At 34.7% G+C, this 25,100-nt stretch overlaps 1 protein-coding gene across 13 annotated transcripts; it reads left to right on the forward strand.

Moving 5' to 3' along the window:
- The first annotated feature begins 2,039 nt into the window (after window positions 1–2,039).
- On the forward strand, window positions 2,040–22,717 carry LOC128211560 (sperm flagellar protein 1-like). 13 transcript variants are annotated; one of them, XM_052916500.1, is made up of 9 exons: window positions 2,040–2,329; window positions 7,565–7,676; window positions 8,539–8,672; window positions 12,464–12,478; window positions 13,634–13,787; window positions 14,371–14,427; window positions 16,975–17,034; window positions 19,263–19,392; window positions 20,305–22,717. In XM_052916500.1, exons 1-9 carry the CDS (start codon window positions 2,164–2,166, stop codon window positions 20,425–20,427), a joined length of 951 nt encoding a protein of 316 aa, XP_052772460.1. In that variant the 5' UTR covers window positions 2,040–2,163; the 3' UTR covers window positions 20,428–22,717. The 13 variants fall into 13 exon arrangements, with proteins under 13 accessions (XP_052772460.1, XP_052772453.1, XP_052772450.1 ...); XM_052916493.1 differs by lacking the exons at window positions 12,464–12,478; window positions 16,975–17,034 and adding an exon at window positions 15,727–15,756 and having other exon boundaries at window positions 8,539–8,771; XM_052916490.1 differs by lacking the exon at window positions 12,464–12,478 and having other exon boundaries at window positions 8,539–8,771.
- Window positions 22,718–25,100: the final 2,383 nt, after the last annotated feature.

Below are 25,100 nucleotides of genomic sequence, written 5' to 3' on the forward strand. Positions count from 1 at the left end.
CACAGATATATTAAGAGATCTTGCGCCATAGTTTAGCAATATCCGTTTTAGTTATTTATAGAATGAATTGTACGAACAACCCTTATTTATTAAGCTAACTTGCTGTGCGAGTTGCCGCCCGTTTATCTGTGGACCAATATACTTCATTCGCGTTAGTGTATATCTCAATGATCGTGATAATTGTGATATATGTAGTGAGTATTTAATTAGTAATAAACGTAATATATGTACAGCCGAAAACATATACTAAAATTCTCTGACACCAACCGCGATCGTTTTATTTCCACCCTCTTTGATTTTTTATATTCTAAAAATATTGTTTTATTGTAAAATATTTTGATAAAGTCGACCCCGATTGCCTGCCTAGTGATCACGGTAAGTTCCTTATTTGAATGATGTAATCTACAGTAATGTAACCTCAAAATCAGCCTGGGGTGCAGGGGCGGATCCGGGATTTGACTTCAGAGGGGGCGTAACTTAGAATCATAACCTTTTGACATTCGCCCCTCCCCCCCCTCCATTGGAACCGAAATTTAGTTGGCAGGGGAGTTTGGGAATACTCCATCGATATTTTCTTTACAATTTCTAGTCCGAAAACTTCGACGATTTTAGGAAGGGGTGGGGCGGGGGGGGGGGGTACCGGGTGCACCCCTCTTAATCCGCTGGTGGTATTGGTCTTAATAAGCTTGAATGAACGTCACCGGTTTTTGAAGGAGAGGGGAAAAAGCTAAAACAGTGAGTATGTTTTGAAAGGATGTTAGTCATAAACACACACAATAAACTCTTATATTCCCTCTAATAGGATTATAATAATGTCAATGGGTGAAAACTAGTTTCGTGCAGTACATGCATGTTAAAACATATTTTTCCTTGTTATTTGTTTGATTGGGTTTAAAATGTACTCGTACATCAATGAGAATCTTTAAGTAAATAATTAGTCGATATCATTATAGATTTGTAAAGAATAAAAAGTTTTATTTGCATTCATCCAGCCATGGCATGCATGTACTTCATTCGATTTAATCACTTACTTCCATATTAAATACCTGTCAAAAGTGATTTTTAAAACTCAGTAACACTTAGGCTTATTTATACCGTGTGGCAAGTGTGCGTCCTGTATATAATAAATTACAGTATATTTTCAAAAAGTTGCACCCGACTCGATGGGTCTATAAGACCCATAAGCTGAGCAAAGTTCGTATGTACAGTAAGTTACAACAATAACACGTTTCAATCATCATAATTTTAATCAGGATAAAACTTAGGCAACAATTGATACGCGCCCGCGCCTCGTATTGTACAAAAAAGTACATGACAAACATTTTTTTTGTATTACCTGGCTTTAATGATGTCTGTTTTAAAGTTGTTAATTGTATGATAATTGTACAGAATACTGATACAAAGGCGAATTTTCTGTATAACATAATGACACGTTCTAATGTTTGAATATTATTTCGGAAGGATCTTAAGTCAAGAATGTTATTGATATTTTAAAGTGCACATGCCATACTATATGCGCAAGCCATACTATGCAAATTGCAACTTAAAACCGAATAGCGGTGTTCATAACTTCATAAATGATTACTCTATTAATCTCTAACAAACTTAAGCTTAATTATTCGACAAATATATCCGTTTTATTTGATACAAGCTTTTAAAACTCACACAATCCTAATGCATAAAGTTAGAAGTACAAAACAATCAGTTATCATACAATGCTTGATATAAATGATAAAAATTAAAATAATTGGTATTTATTTTAAAATCGTGTCTACTTGTACTTATGAGAACAAGATACACAAACACTCCCCGGTTACTTTTTGTCATAACATTTGAATGCTTCTTCCGTCGTTAGGTCAGTTTAATGTCTAACATTCTTAAACTCGCAATTAAATTTAAAATATTGACATTCCAATTAGAATAATCGCATACACCTTGCCGTTTGTACAAAATCGATCGTACCCATTCGGTTCGCCTGATGACCCAATCGGCTTACTCTATAAGTAAGCAATATTGGTAACTACATACAACAATGCCGACTTCCGTTTAGAGAGAGTGAAAAAGAGAGGCAGCTGTCAACTATCATCGGGAGTGGAAATTAATAATGGATTTACACTGATTTAACAAACAATTGATTTCTAATGATTAAAAAGATAAGTGTAGATGGACATGGAGACTATTACTGCTAGAAAAGACATATCCGGGATGACTAAAGTGGACATGGAGGAGTATTTTGATGATGTGGAGGTGGAATCTCTTTACAGCTGGATTGACAGAATCCCTCTTTCAAGACCGAAGAAAAATATGTCAAAAGACTTTTCTGATGCAGGTTTGTGTTTATCTTAAACATCGCTACTTTTAAACACGTGCTACATAGAGTGCGTTTACATACTATTGATTAATTACTGGTTTAATTGACTTGCAGTAAGCGTGAGGTGTTTATATACTTAAAGATAAATGTTACTAGTGTGTTGGTTTTCATTTGATACATACTACGTATAATGATAAATGCACTTGATCTTATACAAAGCAAGAAAAAAAGTAGAACTAGTATGCTATTATAAAATAAGACATCCTTTTATTGTAATTTTGAATAAGGTTCATGTTTTTGATGGCCAGGGCTTAAATGCTATTTACTTTTTTGTCACATTCATGAAACTCACATTCAAAATAGGAAAATAAGAAGAGGTAAACATAACTATTCAACCAAAATAGAGTAAGATTTTGTTTCGAGATTGTTACAAAGTATTAAATATCGTTACAAGCACTGATCCTTTTCAGTGCGCACAAATGGCAATCTTAATTCCTAAACATAGGTTTGATAAAGAAGAATAGTTAAAACTTTGAAAGATTATATTGGAAATAGCTAATACTTTCATAAAAAGGGGGTATTTAGTCCAATATATATTGGTTACAACATGTGCTATTTCTATTATTGAAAATTAATGTCATTAACGCTTTGTTTACAATTAAATATGGTATGAATGCTGGTATAGTTTTCAGACAGACTAGATTTGTGTTTTTTTAAGCAAACTACATCACAATATATTTCTTTTACACAGAACCAATCGTTAATTGATTAATGTGTTTTATATAATTACTGATTGTTCGCTTTTTAACATAATAAGCAATATTTTAACACTTCCATGTATATACATGTACAGTCGGCAGTTTTGACAGTTAATCATTTTAATTTTTAAATATTGTATGAAGTCTCCTATAACACTAATCTGAGTGGCAATGTACTCGTGGATATGTATATTATTAATGATATGAACTGTATATTTGATGTACATTGATGAGACGTAAACTTTAACATCATTAGTAAGATTATCTCAGACATGTGCATGGGTACAGGGTGATTAGACGGAAGGAATCAAGACTAACTTCAGTTGTTGGTAAATCGTAACTATGGTGAAAAATGTTGTGTATATTACCGACAACAACTCGCCTTTGAAATGTTTTAAACATTAGCGTAAAATAAAATAATTTCGAACAAGTGCCGTTCTGAATCTGATTCCATAAATATGAAACCCTTCGTGAATACGACAGAAAAGTCAGATTTCTATTGGAAATGCATTTGATTGTCATAATTGGGCCAGTCGCTTATACAACATTAATCACTTAGAGCTTGGATGAAGGCTGGTTGACACTAAACATGGAACCAGGATACTCCTCACTGGGAACTAATACAATAAATGATCTATCTCTGACATTTACTAACAACAAAAATCTCCCAATGCCACTGTTACTATGTACATAGGGTATTAGGAACAGTGAAAAAAGCGATACAGCCAGGTTTCCTGCCCCGCAGATAGGCCGATAACCAAAACACTATTGATAGTTGATTCTTTTTTATCGGTTTTTAGAGTTCCATCAATGACATTGGACTTAGTATATACTTAACTGGAGTTAAGGTGACTTATGGCCTAATGCGTGTTTATTAGAGATAAGTTTAGGGCTTCTCTTAACCTCTGTTCCGTTTCAAAGAGAATTGATAAGCTAGATGCATTTAATAAATAATTGCGCAGTTGAACTTTGTGATAGATATTATTAAAAAATGTTTCAAAATTAATTCATCATAATCGATAGTCATACATAATTACATTGTCGATAAAATCGATATTATCCGTTTATTTGCAAAACGGCATATGTCCATATTCAAACGAAAAGTGTCATTTTATAAGAGTGAAAACATTTAGCTGGGTTTTAAAAGAAACAGTTCAATTTCCAGGGGGAGTTTTTTATTTGTGTGTAGCTTTGGTCTATCAACGTAGTTACATTTAACAATTAACTTTCTTTTAATGATTTCTACTCTTAAGTAGAGTCTGGCACTGACGATACTTTATTTTAATTAACAATGCATATACGTCTTCTGTTGAATATTCTAAACATGTAAGTATTTGTAACATATGTTTTTTTTACTGTACTTTAATGAGTTTAGCTGAGTTGAGTTGATTTGATTTGAGTACCATAATTATACGTTCATGTATGGTTTCACCATCTGATCGGGGGGGGGGGGGGGCGCCCCCCATAAAAAAGTCCAAGTTTACTTTTACCACCCCCTACACACTGCCAACACTTTTAACCAAATACATTTGTTACTTAGGGAGGGCCGCAAGTCAAAAGGTTAAGTTTACATGCTGAATATAATCTGACTCTACTGTATACTGAAAAGAATCCGTTTCATGATATACATGTGTAATTTAATTTTTTTTTTCGTTGATTCTAGATTATGTTTAGCAGGGACGTACAAATTTGGTTCCTATCATGCCTATCATGCCTATAAATCACATAATCTTATACCGATTAAACCACCATGGTGGGCTCTGTACTCACTGTCCTTAATTTAAGTCGTAAACTTGTTAAAGTACTTCAGATTATGATCCTTCCTTCTAGTATTTTGTATGTTTTGATATTTGTTTTCCTGCTCTTAAAGCATGCCCTCTAAATGGTATATAGAAATAATGGCCATTTGTATACACGGAAGCATTTAGTTGGTGGACTCTCAAAGTTTTAATAACCATAAATATGTTGATCATTAACTAAATGTGAGGAGTTATTACCATGGTATTATGTTATATTACTATGTTTAGTAAGATTATTCAGATCACCTTACATCTTCAAGTTTCAAATTGTATTGGCAAAGCGTCATCTTACGGCAGTGTTGAATAACACGTATTAAATGCATGTTCATCACACGTGCATGCTCATCTATAATGGTAAAAAGTCTTTTACCGTCCACTTCACACTTCAAAGCGACTTAAGATGAAATCCATACTGACTAATTTCCATGCAAATGTAAGATTTTCACCTTGTGTCAAGTTTTCTGAACGATAATTGTTATTGAATATTTTATTGACATTAAGTTCAATTGCAATTGAAAACGATTATTTGCTCTAAGCACACAGGTTGCCTGCCAAAGCGTTATCACTTGGTGATTATTGAAAACAGTTCAATTGCTCAATAATTACCAAATATTATTAAACAAATTTGGCGGTATACCGTAATTAGTTTATACGATACATTGCTCAAATTTCGATAATCGATAGCTTTGAATAAAAGTACTTTGATTGTTATGTTCGTTTGAATTTCATAGCATAGCATAGCAAGGCGAAGCATAGCATAGCATAGCATAGCAAAACATTCCATGACATAAAAAAGCATAGTATAACATAAGATAGTATAACAAAGCATAGCATAACATAACCTAGAAAAGCATAGCATAGCATAGCATAGCATAGCATAACATAGCATAGCATAGCACAGCATAACACAGCACAGCACAGCACAGCACAGCACAGCACAGCATAGCATAGCATAGCATAACACAGCACAGCACAGCACAGCACAGCACAGCACAGCACAGCACAGCATAGCATAGCATAGCATAACATAACATAGCATAGCAATATATAATTATGCGTTGTGTAAAACGATATCGCAAATACAATCAGAGTGCAATATTGGTTTGAATAACGACGTCAAAACCCCTTGCGCAATATAAATTATATATTTTATGTATGAACGTCAATATAAGACCATAAACATCGATTCATATCATTCTTGGATGTTATGTATTATACCTGGTTGACAAGGTAAATATGGCATCCTACATTGTGATAACACGTGAGTGCATTAACGCTGTGAGCTTTACTAAAGAATTATGTATTCGAAATATATCTATTTTTCAAAGATCAAGGAGATTCCACAACTCTTTATTCATATCCGTAGCTTTGAGACACAATTATACTATATATCGATGCTGAGTATACGGATTATCGAATACAGCCATTGCAACCGCTGCTGAGTTCGTCCTGTACATATTTAAATGTAGGTATGAGTTGAATCTTGAATCGTCAACTAAACTTATGACAAAGACAGCACATATCACTAAATATCACTAAATAGTTAAAATAAACCGCGCAAGAAGTTAATGTTTATCAATTGTGAAACGATTATATGTTCAAATATCTAAATTGCATAATTCACATTACTAATTCAAGCATGGAAATAAATTGCAATCTTAGCTATGTAAATAAAAGATTTGTAAGACGCGGACAATATAAGGTTCCGCCGTTTTCATACAATACTTCGTTTTAATTCAGTTAATACGCTTTCGCCAAGTGCTTCCGAAAATATTGATATACGTACTTAAGTCAGAAAATCTTTCGTATCTATGTGTGTTATACACTTAATTTGAAATATTGGATTGTTAAACAGTCTTCTTTGTTAAATGGCGAGCCATATATCAGTCTCAAACAGCCTTTTAAAATTGACATTTTTAATTCCATTGCGCCATAAAGCCACACGCGAGATTGTGGCTTATTGACCAGTTTATCGCTCAACAATAAATCTATATCGAGAAGTAAAACGGAAGAAAACTCCTAGACGCCATTTGTAGAAGAAGCACTTAGTATTGTCCCGCTTCCATCCTTCATATATTAGCCTAAAACACTCAATCGCCTTAAAGGTCATGTTGCCAATAGAGCTTACATAAAACATATGACATTAGCTCTGACATTAGCTCTGACATAAACTCGTTCGCTATCTATGCTGGTAGAAGAGAATTACTCCCATTAAAGCGAGAACAATGCTTACTATGTTGGGTATATTCGTATGACATCATTATTACAGTGCGAATCTGACAACAGACAACAACACCTTAACAACTAGACCTTTGTACAATTTTTGTCTAGAAAGTCTTCTTTTTCAAATGTTGAAAGCAATAATTACGCTTTTTGTCTTGAATATTCTGACTTGTAGTTCCTTGGGAGTTTTACCATGCGATAAACAACAATGCATAGTTTGTCAATGTCAACCGTATCTCTTTATTCAGCGTAGCTTTCTCTGAGTTGTTTTGGTCACTAGCATTGACCGAAAGGTTTGAAGTTTAAGACCGCGGATCGGTCAATGGTGGTGCCCTTAAACGCAACGTAGCATTGCAAGTTGATTCTTAAGGGAGAGTTAACCACACAGGAATCGACTCGTTGTTATATTTGTACATTTTTTAAAGTCATGGTTTAGTTGGAAATAAACGACACATCTGTCTACTTTGTTACAGTTCTAGCAGCGGAGGTGATCAAGCACTACTTTCCAAGAATGGTTGAAGTCCACAACTATACGCCAGCCGCCAACACAAAACAGAAGCTGGAGAATTGGTACCTGCTAAATAGGTGAGTGTAATCATAAGGATCACAAAGGTAAATATTTTACCCATCTACACACATAGCTTTTAAATGACTAGTGTTAAACGTTATAACACATATAAAGTACAGCTAAAATTGTCCTAAATGAGTCGAGGGTGAACGCCCTTCTCTTTATAGACTCGTTTACGTTGTATCGTGTCAATTCATCGAACATTTGGTTTGACTGCACATACAAGCAGTAAGACAATCGCACATGCATACGGACACAAAACATGGTTAAAAACAAAATAATAAACACGGCTATGTACGTTTTACTCTGACTTTTAGTAGCATTCGACGCTAACATTGTTTGTTTTGAATATTTGACAATAGTATCACATTTTCGACTGCCAAGAAAACATGTTATAGCAAGCAGCACGATAAGCCATATGACAAATGCGGCCAATCAACTCACTGCGCTGATAAAATTGATGTACCATTATTAATACATTACCATGCATATTCTATCAGTCATCCTGTATCAAAAGATGGTCAGAGATATAAAAGCCTTTAAACCTTTAATACTGCCTTCTTAAACTGTGTTTTATGGTAAGCTGTTTGAAGTGCTTTCTAATGTATGACAGAACATAAATTATTCGTAGACTAAGGTTTATATTTAATGTCCTTTTTTCTTCTCCGAATTGCTCTTCTTAAAAAGAAATGGAGATTCTACATCATAATCAATGCTGGGGTGTGTTATTAGCATTTGATGAACTGAATGATGCTATTAACATATATGAAACGATTTATTACCAGACTTTAGTCCTCAATTCATAATTGATATAAGATGAACAAAGTACCTATAAAAACATAATAAGTAATCTAACACGATGTTATTCTCTCCTTTCAGACGAGTGTTAAAACGACTGGAGCTAGATCTCTCCGACGATGTATTGCGGGCATTAGCAAATGGAAAACCCAAAGTGATAGAACGAGTTCTTATGTTAATACGGCTACAGATAGACAAGTTCCTTGAGAAAACAGGTAGGGACCAGTCATGGCGTCGAAAGGAGCTGTATCATACCAACCCTGATCCAGTGTACTTAAGACTCCGGTTAAATTCTCCACCACCATCTCACCCCAGTAAGTACCACTGAAACAGTGGCGTTCACTTACATTGTCCACAAGATGACGAACATTAGGTTCTAAATCACTTGTCTTGTACTAGAACCTGATCCATCTAGTTACCGATCCATATAGTTACCGATCCATTCCTTATTCCCCCAAGAGTGATTGTGATAATCGTTGTAAATATCCTATGTATCTGGGCACCGTTTCAATAAACATCGTAAGATCGTAACGTTCCTAGCTGTAGCTCCGTTTTTTACGTAAGCTGCTTTTCAATAAAAACTATCGTATGGTCATTCATCGCATAGTTTGTGCCCATAACTTTACCGTTGAACCCGAGCAGCGTAAGGTTGACGACAACGATAGCTTATTGAGACGGGTCCCTGACTTGTTACCCAGTTACTTTGACCTACTCCTGAGAACGAATGTATGTCTTTATTGTCGCATGTGTCTATCTTCCTGGCTTCTGCAAAAGTTGTGGTTTTCTTCAGATTTTGAAAGAACCTTTTTATGCAAGTTAGATCATTTGTCAAAATACTCAACCAAAAAACTTAATCATGCTCATTTGTGTTGAATGATTCTGAAATTTAACGTTGTCGGGTTTTTTGGGACAAAACGTCGCAATGAGGAAAATGCGAAATGGTTGTTTTCATTTTAATGGACTTGTTGGAGCAAACATGCAACATACTGATGGTGAAAAAGGAATACATCTAGCTCGGAAATAAATGATGTACAACATAACCATTGGTTTGTCGACTGTTCGCTCTGAGTGAGTGTATACACCTACCTCGATTTGTATTTCTGCCGTTTCGCCCCGCAAACAAAGCAGAGTATTCTGTTGTGTTGGAGGATAGAAAATGGGACACAATGCCTAGTCTTGCGGATGGGTGCGAAACGATGAAATGACAAAAAGCGTTGCTGAAAGTCGCGTATTGCATTCAATTCCTTTTCGCATCAGAATGACATATCAGCCACTATAAAACAATTAGATTTCCCTGTATGCTTTTAAAACATTTATTTTGGTCTAACTATGTTCTACCGTTTTCTTTTGTTTGTTCCTCTTTCATGCAGCTGGCATAGGGGTCTAGATGATGGCGTATATCGTGTTTTGATAACTCCCAATTTCTTCTGCATTCTGTTAAGAAGAGTTCCACATTTACGGAAAATTATTGGTCTTTAAATAAAATGTATTAGACTTACCTATTATAATATTCATATACACTTTCAAGGCCGATAAAAACGTAACTTTAATCCCTTTTGTAGTTTAATCCTAATATTTTGCTTTTCCTAACCATTGTTATTGAACTATTTTGCGTTGTTGCCAGTTTTTGAGTTGTTGCCAGTTTTTTGTCTGCTAAGAGTGCGATCAATTTTGAACAATAAATAGAATGAAATTTATTTTGACATTAACTTCTAGTTTTTAATCATAATCCTTCCAATGAATGCATTTAAATCCTTATATCAGCGGGTACTTGTGTTTGGCAATAACTCAGTGTACTGCTCGTACATATAATGCACTACCATCAAGTTGACAACCACGAACATAGGGACAGGATAGTGTTTTTACCAAGCGGTATGGGACTTAAGAAATACAAACAGAAAGGTACGTCGTCTTTACTTGGTGTCCGTGGGGCTTTAACCTTGCCTATTTTACACGTTTTGACTGTTGGATAAATTAAAGTTCACTTTGTATTATTCATATGAAACAGCTAACTTTTTCTCTTTTTTTCCCTTTTGTTTAGGGTGGGAGGGGGGGGGGAGGGTTTTTGTTTTGTTTTGGAATTTTATCAAAAAAATGTTTTTGATTCTGAAAAAAACACACATTCATCCATGGAAATTTGAACAGTGTAGCCCCTTCATAATTAACTGTGACATATATGTACTATTTCTTACAGTATAGACAACTGTCGAATTCGGTCCCATGACATGCGCAACGTATTATCATAGCTAACATGTTTAAACATTAAAGACTAAGCATGAAAAATCTTTGTTTTTGTTACAATTTTCAATTATTTTTCAATTAATACCATTTATTACAACTTTAAAGGCAGAAGTGGTCCGGCACTGGGTAAGGCTTGTAGTGGCCCTGCTTGTCAGCTCGTATGTTAACAATTAACTCTGGTAGTGACGAGTGGTTAATTTCACTTGGATATTGTTTGTTTGAGATATCACCTTATCACAAATATTAGAACATGTGTTATGCCAATCCCATTTGTTTGAATTATTTACAAAAAATGATTTAAGAGTTTAATTTCTGGTTTTTCGTACAATTTTGTCTGATTTATAAATGAAAATCCGCTTATGCCGGTGCTTGGAGTCTGTTGACATGGTTGCATCTACCACAACTGGCAATGTGAGTCTCAATCAGACCGAGGCTGCTGTTACCATACTGTGCGCATTTCAGCATTCCGACATCTAATCAGAATGTATTTATATACTTTAAGAAATGTCTGAAACTTGTTAATGTAAAAAAGATCTGGCACATATAATGACACAATACATATATACAAGTATGTCATGTGACCGCAAACAGTGCCATTTATAAATTATTGGAAAACTATTTATTCGAAATCATTATACATGCACTTTGTAATTTTAGACTACAAATTAATTGGCCAGTTTAAGTGAATCCAATGAAAATTGTATTTGTACGGATTTCTTCGAGTGTATTAGCCCGTTCCTTCTATTAGTAATACGATCCCCGTTGATACATACAGGAATATGCTAAAAACTGACGATGGCAGGCGGCTTTCTCGATTGATTGTGGTCTGGAGCGGTGCAAAAGCAATGGTATTTTCATGCACCAAAACATTAAAATGCTGAATTCCTTTGCAGACAGAAGTATATTTGTCATAAACGTTAACGTTTTCCTGCTTTTTTGCGTCACTCACTCTAACTGCAGGTCAAATATTTATAGTTTTATAAGAATATGATTGAACTTTGTGTAGTACTTGTGTTGATATAGAAGTAGGATGTTTTCAAGTGTATTTTCAGCATACATTCAACATAGCGCGTATAGCAATGTCTCTCCTGCATGTAGTGGCACAGTTTTAATTTACTACAGTCGAACCCGTTGGCTCGAACTCGCTTGGCTCGATTTTCTCTTTGGCTCGAACTGGATCAAAAGGACCGATTTCTTTAAACTGAATGTAGGAATTCCCGCTTGACTCGAACTCCCCGAGGAATCTTCGCCGGTCCCTTGGAGAACGAACCAACGGGGTTCGATGGTAGATATAATGTTTATGATTTGTGGTTGTCAGTGACTTTAAAATGACACTAAAGGACGGCGTACACAGTTAGAAGATCATGCATGCCGTTGATGGTTATGTTACACTACGTGCATTGACACGGAAACCGTTATGACATTTTACCTTTAGGAGTGTATTCGTTCAAATGTATGTTCATTATGATCTACTCGTATATGTAACTTTATGGACTAACTTATGTGTATCTCTGTTCGTAGATTTGACAATGAGAACAGGTTTGAACTAAAACAGTTCTTATATGTGGTCTTATCTCGGGTCTGAGTTCTCGTAGGGGTGAGATGGTGGATTAAGAACTTTGTATAGGAGATAAAAAAATAGACATAATAATAACATTCAAAACATTTAACATGTTTTGTTTGGTGTACATGTACATGTTTATCTTATTTTGTAAGTCAACTATGTTAAACAATACTTAATGGAAATGTTATTCACCATTTGCAGTTTTTCACACACCAGGTAACAGGAAAGGGCTAGAGAGGGTTATACTGGTGTCAGGGAATGGTGTGTTATGTCGTCGTTTACTTATCGTTTGTCAATGTTGTAGGTGGAAGGATTTTTCACCTTACATGCCATAGTCTTTCTTAGAAGTTAGTCCATAATTACCCCAAAGTTTTTTTTCTAATTTTGCTACATATTCTTGCTTGCAGAAAAACAAATATTTTAGTTTCTTTTAATATTGGACTTCATGGAATACAACATATTGTATTTGAATCAAAACTTACTTTAATGTATTGTTTAATATTTCTACTCCTGCCAGTTCGCGGGGAATTCCGCTTACGATATGTTTGCAGTTTTAGTATATGGCATGTTTGGTTGTATGCTAGAATATTCCTTTCAGAGTAAAAGGGCGCCTCAAATTGACGGTAAAATCTCACCTCACACATAATATAGCGTAACACGCATGGGCACGTCATTATAGCATTATATTTCAATCATGTAATATGTATATTGTAATAGTGTCAACTAGATAACTTTTAATGCATTAAGAATATTTATGAGTAGACTATTGCAATGTAATTATTAAAATTTGCATAATTTTAGAATAACTGATTTGCATAAAATTAGATTCCTAGTTGGAAGAGACAATGTACTTTAGACGCTATGATCACAAGCTTACATTTGAAATCACGTGTCACCAATTCACATGTATTGAGCTTACCACTAAGATGACATTTCAAACAACACTTTAAACTTCTACTTAATCTTTGATAGAGTAAGATAGTCTTGTTAATAAACAATGTGCATGGTATACTAGCATTAAAACTACTTCATGATAGACTGTTCAATATAATTTATACGACAGGCACATATTCTGTTTCAGAGGGCCATATCGAAAATAAGATTCTGTAGTTTTGTACATGATCTTAATATGTCACCTTCTTAAAATAAAGATATTATTATTATTATTATTATTATTATTTAACTGAATGAGTGTATTTTAATAATCATTATGATTAATCTCATCATTTAAACACTCTATTTAAATAAAAAAATGCTTCCATTTTATTCATTTGATGACATTTATATGCATTTTTATGTACAGCATACATGTGTATCCAATCGCATATATTTATCTTATACAAGTTTCTCTAACTGATCAACCCCTTTCAGACACGCCCCCTGGAATAAAATCACCACGTGGTGCTCCAGAAACGTCATTACGCTCCATGTCACCGACAAATAACCGAGTAACAAAATCAGAAGGCGCCGCCTCTCCTAGAAAATACCAGAAAGGGGAGATACCTCACGCACACCCGGATAGAACGTAAGTTGATCTTCCCATATTACCTCCCTTGATTTGTATTTTCTACGACCGACTCATATCAACGTTTTCAAACATCCAGAGTCTCTTTTGCCTGCCTGCTCAGTTTATATTCCTTGCTAAAATTGTAATATGCTAGAAAACGATGCATGACAATATATATATGACTTAATATGCACCTAAATATTCTTGTTGTAATTGTTTTTATTGTTTTAAAAAAAATATGGTCAAATCTTTGCGGACTGTCATTTTTAGATACACAATTCCATACTGTCAACATCCAACGCATGTTTCCAGTTAACACTGACAAGTTATTAATTAAAAAACGATCTTAATAGCCTTTTATATAATTTGATAATGCAGGGAAACTAAGACGATGGAAATACCACAATCTGAAATAAAGCAATAATTTGTCTGCTACTTCAATTGACTTGCCAATCACCAGTACTAAAGACAATATATCCTAAAATGGTTTTATTAAACCACCAACTAAAAAGTCCGTAAAATGTCTCCGTTAAACATAGAAAACCATAGTTTCTATCACATACGTTATTAATGAGAGTAAAACGAGAAGCGGTAATTTCAGAACGCCGTTTTCCTACCACGACACATTGTTATCACACAGAGCTATTGAACATTACCCGTAAGTGACAGTTGCGTTCAGCCGTAGATATTTGCATTTTATACAGAGAAAACGTATCATCTAGTTTGGGAAATTTTTCATACTCGTAATCATCATAGCTTGGTAGGGTTGCTAGCTTATGTACTTACATTTTCAATGAAATTGACAGAAGCTACTACACGTAAGCCACTAGAAGGGGTCAAAGCGAAGGAGAACTTACATGAAATTAAATACCAAATTAGTGCTCTCTCGCTTTGACCCCTCCAGCATACACCCAAAAGTAAACGCAGTCACTTCTTCACCGACAATTGTGTGTGTGTGTGCCAGTTTCCGAACGTCCTTACGTAGAGCCATCACTGTTTTGTGACACGTGTACAATAACATCTGAAACAACCCTTGTAATACTATCATTGGTGAAAAATATAAGTTTATGACTATTCGTTTGGTTTATAGTAAGATCAAGGAAAAATGATAAATGACAAACCATCACAGCGATTGAAAACCTATCACCAGTTCTACAACCCACAAAACCATTTATTAACCAACCTGATTTCAGTTATGAGAATGCACGATTCGATCCACGAGACTTATACCATTGGTAAGAACAAAAGAAGCCCGAAATCCGCCTCCTTTATAGTCAATTTCCTGTCTCGGCAATAACTCAGTCTGCGCGCACGATTTCAACTTTTCTGACACTTTAAGCTGTTACGATTAAAGCAGTTCGGCATAACGCTTGTTCTCTAAAAATGTTCTTATGTGATTACAACTATTTCTTCTGATAGTACACTGTACAGTCGAACCCCTTTGGCTCGAACTCACTAAGCTGGAATTCCTCGTTGGCTCGAACGTGATGTAAAGGACCGATTTCTTTATACTGAATGGTAGCATTCCCGCTTGGCTCGAACTCCACGAGGCTCGATGTGTTTTCGCCGGTCCCTGAGAGTTCGAGCCAACAGGGTTCGACTGTATAAATAAGGCCAAATATCCGGCTCACATACAATCTATACGATTGTAAGTTTACCAACAGGATACCATCGGACATACTTGTGCTCAGAGGTCGAGTTAGTAATCAAATATGTTAATAGATTATTGCTTGCTTCAGATGATAAAAAGAAAACGCTGAATTTTAATCAATGTGTTACATGAACGTAGAGTGGAAGTGGTGAAGAGGTAAAAGTGCCCGCCTCCCACCCAATAGCAACACGTTGTTTTGACCACTTAAAATTGAACCATGTACTAGTTTCTGCCCAGGAAACTCGTGTGTAGCGTATAACCATCCTCATAATCATGATCAAGTTGAAATGATTGTTTCCTATAAAGGATGTACCTACCTCTAAAGACCGCCGATGGGTAAGCCGCTTTGTATGGCAGAAGTAGTTTGCACAGACATACTCTACCCCTCCCATTTCCAACCTGTATTCAGCATGAAAATATCTCGCCAGACAGTTCACAGCCTTAGCGTTATACTGATAAAAGTTGTCTTTTGACTACGATACAAATATTTTGAATAAGATTTTCATTTTAAAAAGCTATGTAAGTTTGACAACCAGTACCTTAATGCTCAAAACAAATACAATGTCGACAGAATATATTAGCATTTGAATGTTTTGGACGTGCTGTATCAAGTCGAGGTCCGTGTGTTATTCGTTCGAGACCGCGAAGGTGTCAAGAAGGAGGTATAGACATAGAACAATACGTGATACATCTCGTTAAAAACGGCCTATATTAATCTTCCTTTTCTTTTATTATCTGTCTTTAATTAAATCCATGTTTTAATGTACTGTTCGCAGGTTTAATGAACAAGTCTGCTCATATTTTTAAACGGCATTTTCTAGAAATTATATTCCACAATTGACGTCATAAATTAATCCCATAAATAATTTAGTGCAGTTTCTTGAATATAAATGCAAATCAGTAAATCAGGAATTAAAGCACGTTCCTGAATTTAATATAATATTAATGAGTAAATATCATCAAATTTCCGTTTGTAAAAGGCCGCACTCAAAACACGTCAATAGAATAATACAGGATTAAAACAGGGATGAAAACACGACAGTCGCTGTTCAATACCGCGTGTAAGGAAACTAATAGTCGTATAATACAATTTAACATAAAATACCGACCACAATTAAAGGAATAATAACAGTGTTTCTGTAGCATTTGAATAATAATTTTAATTATTAAACTTATAGTCTAATACTGACAACAAAGCATTCAATGATTGGTGTAAGTTTACACAATCTTACAACTACGATGACGTCATAACACATACGCGTTTTAACAAGCTGTTTGGAAACGTACTCCGTCCAATTGGCGTCAAATCATAAATGCAACTATAAATACCTGTTTAGAAACATAAATGCAACTATAAATACCTGTTTAGAATCATAAATGCAACTATAAATACCTGTTTAGAATCATAAATGCCAATCTAAGATGTTCGAAAAGTAATCCTTTCATATACATACGATAGCTTGCAAAGATAGGGTTTGCTAATTGAACAGTTTTCAAACTTTATTAGAAAAGTGAACGTTTCTACATTGTACTGTTTTCTTTCTTAATTATTAGAATATCTAGACTTAGTCGAGTAGAGATGCAGTATTACGCGCCACACGATAAGCGGTATAGGTGAGGTCAAACAAGAATGCTGAATGTGCTTTTTTGTCGCGTGATGAAATTGTTTTACCGTAACTTAATACTTGGTGCGGTACTTGCTGCGTTTAACATGTTGTTCGATGCGTCTTAGCTTACGAGTAACACTAGAAAGAACGAAGTTAATATGATATCATTGGTCAACGAAACTTATGTCATACTACAATAGTACATCAATTCACATCCCTGTTATATTTTCAACATACTATGAGAATTACTTTTAATGACATACCAAGGTTTCTAAGGTCTCTGGCTTTTCTAACTTCACATTGTGTTTTATTAACACTTGCCGATCTTATTTTTGTATTCTTTTATAAAACTAGGCTCCTGTGTAGACTTATGCTTTATATACAATTATTTTGCATCGTTTAACTTTGTTAACATGTTTTAACATTAAACTGTTTGGTACAAGGTATACATGTTAAGGTACCCGATGTACATCATGCGAAATGTTGAGGCCTGGTGGCCCCATATTATCTCGGTATTTTATGAAAGGGTTTAATATTTAGAAGAGGAATGTGTTCATATTATACTAGTCTATTACTTGACCTTGAAAAATTGAAAATTCGATCATTACGCCTCTATTTTCAAATGACATAAGAACAAAAAGAACAAACTGCCGAAACTTTCGATACTATTTTAAATCTTAGTAATCAGTTAGAAATACCCTTTCAAATGACATCAAAATTATTTATGGTCACCAGTCATCAAACTTAAACATTACGTCCAATAAATAGATTGTTAGATAAGTAGATAGATGGATAGATAGAACATCTTACTTGAACATCGGATATCTTAAAGAGTTAGCATCTGTATGGGTTTTGAACATTCTACGCCATGTATGGCGACCTTTAGTTATTGTTTCGTTTCGTCTTTTAAATTCAACAGCTAATAACCTACGTTAAAAAGCAACGCAGTTCAGTAAATAGACCAAACAATTTGCAATTTATTTGTAAGAATGTTCAACTCATAATGTCCTTTGAAAGAATGGGAAAACTATTTGATCGTCGACTGTTTGGCGTTATTAACAGACACTGTTTTAAAAACATGACTAAACTTTTGAACTCGCTCGAATGTTGTCGATCATTTAGCGCCCCGATTCTCTCCACCACAATACAGATATAAACTATACCCTCTTGTCACCTATATAGACGTGAAGTTCAGTCAGAGTACAAGCATAGACCTTCTAATGCTGGGTAAGCAAACCATGTCTCCCCATGTTTTGTTGCCCTTTATTGGTTCCCACACGTTTGCTACCCCGCTCACGACATTAAGTGTAATTAGAAGCAGGCAAGGTATTCTGCATGTGTATTGCATTTCAGTATATATTCAGATTATCCAACATCTGCTTGAATGGAATGTTGTTTTGTTTCAAAATTTAAGCTTTTTGTTTGATCAAATAGATGGAAGTTACAGAGAAAATATCGCTGAAAAAAGCTAAATTTACATTTACAATCTAGTTATGGAGTCATTGTAAATTGTTGTCATATAGTAAGTTTATCCTTTTTATAAATGTGTTTAACAGGTTTGACGCCCTTGCATTTGATTTTGGCTACCCCGTGTATCCATTTACAGAACGGTATTTTGCAGCACAATTTTAAAGACTATATGAACCATACTTTTATTGCGTTTGAGTTAAACAATTTTGGGTATTGGTTTTCTGGTATAATGGTTACAGTGTTTTTCTTCAAACTCATGACATTCCATTTTGTAATGGCTTTTTATCTTTCATTTACCATTCCAGTGCTTTGCTTACACAGGTTTTATGCATATCTTTGTTCAAATAGTACAACTGTCGTTCTGGTGCAGTAGAATGTAGAAATTTAGAAAAATAATCTTTGTATATCAGATTAGTATCTATTTATTCTTTCTGTATATGGAACTACTGCTCTCGTTATGCAATGTCAGATCTTTAATAATCGCTGTCGAAATTGAAGTTGACATTATAATTACTTATAAATGCATACCAAATAAAATATTATGACTATCAGGGTTCAAAGAAATTTTGTAGACATCATATTGTATTCCATAAATATCAAGTACTCATTTACTGTTTTCGATTTCTAAGCTAATGAGGGAAGTAATTGTGATATTTCATACTTGCTTACGTAAATAATTTGAATTGAAACCCATGTTAAACATACCTATTAAGAATCAACTGCTGCAACTCTCCTCTGTTTACCATCCTATGTGACTTCTTGAAGGTCGTATTTTGCGGACAAGCCCCTCCCGATAATGCCAAAGGCGTTTATTCCTCCCGTGTCAGACAACATTCCCCGTATCATGTATGAGGAGAAGGAGATGGAGTGCCAAGCGAAGGAAGAAACTATACAGGTAAGCATTTGACTGGGCCATTCCCCCGAAGCTTTGAATGACCATGTCAAGTTGGTAGCACCAATATATTAGCTTATTAAAACACCAGATTACTGACTGTTGAGTCTGTCGAGCCCCTCCATTCTACTCTATGCTAGTGAATGTACAGACAAGCGTGAGGTTGAGATCACACCGGTATACCCACGTGTAATTGCTAACCGTGAAAAGGCGGTAACATCTGCATGTATTGGTAAAGATAAATTAATGTATATGTTTGTTGTCTTGTTAAGTTTTGTGGCTCACTGAGTGCGTGTTTTGCCTTGAGCATTGTTTTTCTCAAGACAATTTACTAGTATATTGATATGCCTTTGACAGATACATGACTACGTGTTGGAACTGTTGGTCTTGTTTCTGTAGTTTCTATTATTCATCAAGCTTTGTTTACATTTTATAGATCTTTATATTTGTTACATGAATTAACACATGATCATGCAATTATGTATACACTCGACAACATGTTTATTTTTTATGAATTCAACTTGAGCAATCTAATGCAGGGCTTGTAAATGTTTTTGGAATGTAAGGTTAAGTGATCAAAGATGTTTCAAATGTATATTTTTAGTTATACAAGAAACATTGCCTTAGTACAATAACATTTATTTATGACCGTAACCCAAACCACCGTTTGGTACCGTTTTGTACACACACAAGACGATACACTGATATCAATAAGAATGAGTGGTATTTGTTACCGTATACTTTATATATATTTACAGCCCCATACATCAGATTCCGAATGCAAAGGCTGATAATTTAAGCAGTATTTATATAGAATGACGTACAAATAGAATTAATAAATGTAAATTTTACCCCTAAGTACATGTACTGGCGAAAACATCGTTCATATATAATACTCATGTCGTAATAATTCAGATCATGAATGCCAAGATCCGGCGACTGGAACACCTTCTGCACCTGAAGGACGTACGGATCGAGGACCTCCATTCGACGCTGCAGCAGACTGTGGGGCTTGGGTACTCCACGAGGAAGAGATAACTCCGCCAATACTCCTCTACCAGCGTTGTTCTTGTATCATTGCACGACAGCATGTGGTTCATGTTGGTCTTACAATAATTTCGTGATGTTGGGCTATGGTCGTAGGTCTTGTACAGTCCTTGGGGGCATAGTTTAACTCTTATTAAGAGCCCCCTTCCCCAGAGAAAACACACAAAAACAGCAATCTTGTGCGTTACCAACGGTTGTTTATTGGTCCTCGTCCCTGCTCTCTGGTGTTTGTCATCATCGATTAAATCTCAGATCAATGAGTAGGATCAGTCAAAGCATTATAGGGGCAGCCCTCTTTTTTGAACACAGCAATAAATGGCAAAAAGCCAACAAACAATACACAGTGAATTTGATAGCCTACTGTGGCACCAGGGCCATAAAATAGGACATTCCTTAAACAAGCCCTTTAAACTTTACTTTACTCAGCTTACGTTGAACTTCAACGTCTGCCTAAGTATTCGGGCGGAACCAAGAATCATGTACCATCATATGCGATATGTGAAATCAATAACCTACTGTTAGTTGAGAATGTTACAATAAACTTATGATTATAGCTTAAACTTAAATATTAAAACTAAGATCAACATGAACCACCTGCATGGTGTTTCTTAGCTCTCTGTATGAATGTCTGGGAGTCCAAACTATTTTTGTACCTTGTTGTGAATGACAATACGAATGGTTATTTAGAACTTTAATAAATTTCTTTTTACATTGATTTTAGTATATTTGTGGTAACCGCTTTCTGTGATATATATGAAAAAGTGAGGTTTCCATGTATTATTTTGTAAATGGATATTCATCCATCTTCTCGTTGTTTCGTTTATGATCGCCAAGTTTCGGGATGATGTTATCGGACAGTTTCAGATGTTAAACGGTGACGTTCGGCATGTAGGAGACTATTCGTAACTAATACAAGTAAAATGTCCCTTTGATAACAACTTACGAGTGAACTTGGGTAGAGAACTAACATTTACATGACAATTAGGAAGATGTGAGAAATGGGCATACTTTTGTAATGTCGTTACGCTCATAGATACAGTTCTCCTGGTGTGTAGATATTTCATTACGTATTCACAATCATGTGGAATATCCTTGTATCATAATGCTCAATGTTTATTATGGAATGTTCTTATTATATTTGTTGCACTTGTAACTCATACAAAGGCGTTTCATTATGCAATTGTTTCCTTTCCAGTCTTTGTCTATTCATGTAGATATGTCCTTGTTGTATGTAGTCACCAGTAGTAATCGTTTTCATTACATAACATTGTAATACTGTTTAATATGGCCATTAGGAACCACTAATACAAACTATTTGTGAAAGGCAAAAAAACATGATATGAGCTGCAGTTGAGTCTCTAAAAAACTTAAATGTTAAACCAATCATGAACTCACTCTTGTAATCAACCGAATGTAACTCCGCATTTTAAATATTGTTCAGGCAGACATTACTAACTAGGAAAATAAAACTTTGTCAAACATAAAATCAATAAATCCTACAATAAATATATGCTTGATATTTCGTGTAATGTTATATCAGATATTTATCTGGGTAGAACGGCTTTTTGTTTTATTATCAAACATGCCCTTGATTTGATAATTTTTTTTGAAAAGTGTTTTTAAATTCTGATATTGAAGTTTCTTGTTATCTCATTTTGCTTGTTTTTCCATATATTCATATGCTTAAAGGTTGATGGGACAATTACTTTATTTATTTTAAAGTGTCAACACAGGTGATTTCAATACATGTAACCCTCTCATTTCAATGTCACCTTAAAAACAAAAATGAGAGAGGATAGCAGGCACCTTCAATGCTTAAATGTTTTTATCTAAGATTTATTATAGCTTGATTGCTTCTTTAAAAGTTCTGTATTCTATTTCACTGTTATCGCCTAGTTTTTGTTAATAATCAAAACATCCATAATTATTTGAGGACAAGAAATGTACGTATTATCTGGATGTTCATTAAGAAGTTAATGGATTACTGCCACTTTGATCAAACATTTGAATGTGTTATGAAGATTTTCGATGTAAAAATACATTTTTAGTTACTTTCAGTTAAAAATGTTTTAAATTTGTGTTTGTAAAAGTTAGTTTGTATTTTCACAAACAAGTGACGAGTTCATTGAATTTATGCCAAAAAGTAGGCCACATGAATTGCATTCTGATGGTATTTTCTTTTGTTTTAGTTAGATAGTAATTTGTTGTTTTGTTGAATTACTTTGCTTTGCAAACTAATTTGTATTGTTACCATCCTATAATAAATACTAGTATATTAACAGATTGTGTTTATTCTCTCTTTCACATGCATTCGAGTCTTTGATTGTTTAAGTGGTATCGCTTCGGAAATAACCGCACAGATACAGATGTCACCATTAGGATGATGTTTATATACTGGTTCAAAATCTTACTAGCTTTACAAGCACAAAAATACTTGGTCCGTATTCAAAAACGTCTTGCAAAACTGCATATTTTCATTTTATTGTGCAGGTGTTATAAGAAGATCAACAATGGTTAAACTGGCCATGTTTTGAACAGATGTTCCGTCAAGAACCATATTAAAGACATTTAAGTTTGCTTGCCTGAGTCAAGGCGCAACTGAATATGAGCCCAGGTTCTTAAATTACTCAAGAAACATCGTCCTTTCAAATTGGGGTCATTCTGGAAATGTACTTATTTTAAATGGTCAAATTTCGAAGAAGCATTTATACGTTAAATAATGAGTTGAACAACAAGGCTATTAAACCTTCTCCCGATGATTTCAGACGAATTTCGAAAAAAAACATAGTTCCTTGACTCTGTAAGTGTAAACAGATCAGGGATCAGTTCACTAAGGTGTTGAATCTGAGCTTGTGATCCAGGCTCAGAAAACCAAAGTCCTTAATGTTCCAAATATTTCAGATATAATTAAATTTCACAAACTAGGTGTGCCGAAATGTAGAACATATTATTCGTGACAGATACAGTATTTTTTTACCGTATTTGCTCCCATAATAACTCACATGACCATACGGTAAACACAAGAAACATGTTGGAAGGAGTAGGTTTCTTATTGGATTGATTAAACAGCTAGCTTGTCTTTCGTATTACATAATTTCGTCAATTCGTGTCAACTCTTTCGAACTCGACGTTTTAATAGTTAATAGTTATGTATGACATGTCTTTAGTTGACAATACAAACATAAGAAGTTGAACAAACAGATACAACAGAAACATTGACAGTCAACAGTTATCTGGGATACATTTGCCGCATGGAGAGCTTCGTCTTCATGACAATACCAGAAGTAGATGGCTCTTGGAAGCGTCTGGGCTTGGGTTTCCCAAAGGCAGGATGTGGGTTCCTGGGTTCAACCCGAATGGTTGTCACCTGATTGCTTCTTATTTGTGCTCTCCGCAGACTGTAAACGAAAAGAAACTGAGGTCAAGTTCTAAAAGCAACAAATTACTTCATTGAAAAAATATGGAATTTTTGAAGGTCAATTAATACTAAATGCATGTAAATTCATGAAAAACATACGACTAATAAGTACCAAATAACCTAAACAGTACGCCTATCAAGAGTGGTCCAATCTAAACATAAACAGAATTAAGATGCAAAAGGACTTTAGTAGAATGCTTTTAGAGTACTGGCCAATACAATATATAACACAATTGTGATCATCCGTACGAATATCAAGAGTGGTCCTATCTATACATAAACAAAATTAAGATGCAAAAGGACTTCACTATGGATGATTTTGGAATACTGACAAATACAATAATGGACACAATTGTTATCATCCCATTGCAAGTCTTTGTCATTATTATTTTATGTTCGAAAAATGAGAATTAAAAGTGTGCTATTAAATCAAACATTGAGTTTTTTATAATCGAAAATAATAAGTGGAAGTTGTTTAATCTACACCTTGCTAAAGTTGACATACATTGTTCACAGTATCGAAGTATTTGTACAATCAGTTCATTATTCAAATGAGAAAAGACCCTTCTACCTGAAATGCTTAATGATGACAAAACCGGAAGTTGCTATAGCCAGAAGGAGGAGACCGCCAACAACTGGACCGACAATCAGCCATATGTTCACCGCCCCATGTGCTCGACTTATCCTCGGATCTATATATAATACGTCAGAGAAAAGAAATTATTACACTATTTAATAGTCGACAATGAGTCGTTCAACATTAATTTGATCAATGTTAGTTTATTGTTGTTATCTTCAAGCAGTGTATCTCTTGTTTGGCCTTGACACTTCTGCCTGTAAACAAAATATGGTTTTTATTAAGGTTACATGCACTGTCCATCTAGTTTCTTTTCTGTTATTTTTGTTGTCTGAAACATTTTACATTGATTTTCATGCTGGTGCAATTTGGAAAACAAACAGTCACACCATCATAACGTTTCCAAGCACAATTTTCAATTTGAAATAGATTCTAAGCATTTGCGAATTACATTCAACCAGAAGACTACTTTAAATCCCCGTATACCTAGGTGCACAATCTAGCAATGTTGATTTTTTAAAGCTGTTACCGACGCAGATATCTGTAACTGGGATTACAGAAAGTATTCTATTCATTACCATCATCAAGTTTCAAACATTTGAAATAAAGTAGGAAAACAAGAACCAAGCTAAAAGACATACCTTATTTAGGTTTGCAAATACGCTACTT

This window comes from Mya arenaria, chromosome 12 (genome assembly GCF_026914265.1).
Source record: "Mya arenaria isolate MELC-2E11 chromosome 12, ASM2691426v1".
Classification (NCBI taxonomy): Eukaryota; Metazoa; Mollusca; class Bivalvia; order Myida; family Myidae; genus Mya; species Mya arenaria.

Excerpts from the sequence above, each read along its gene's own strand:
- LOC128211560 (XM_052916490.1), top strand. The coding sequence starts at position 2,164 with ATGGACATGGAGACTATTACTGCTAGAAAAGACATATCCGGGATGACT. Across the intron at positions 2,330-7,564 it reads AAAAGACTTTTCTGATGCAG|TTCTAGCAGCGGAGGTGATC; the intron begins GTTTGTGTTTAT and ends ACTTTGTTACAG. Across the intron at positions 19,393-20,304 it reads CGAAGGAAGAAACTATACAG|ATCATGAATGCCAAGATCCG; the intron begins GTAAGCATTTGA and ends GTAATAATTCAG.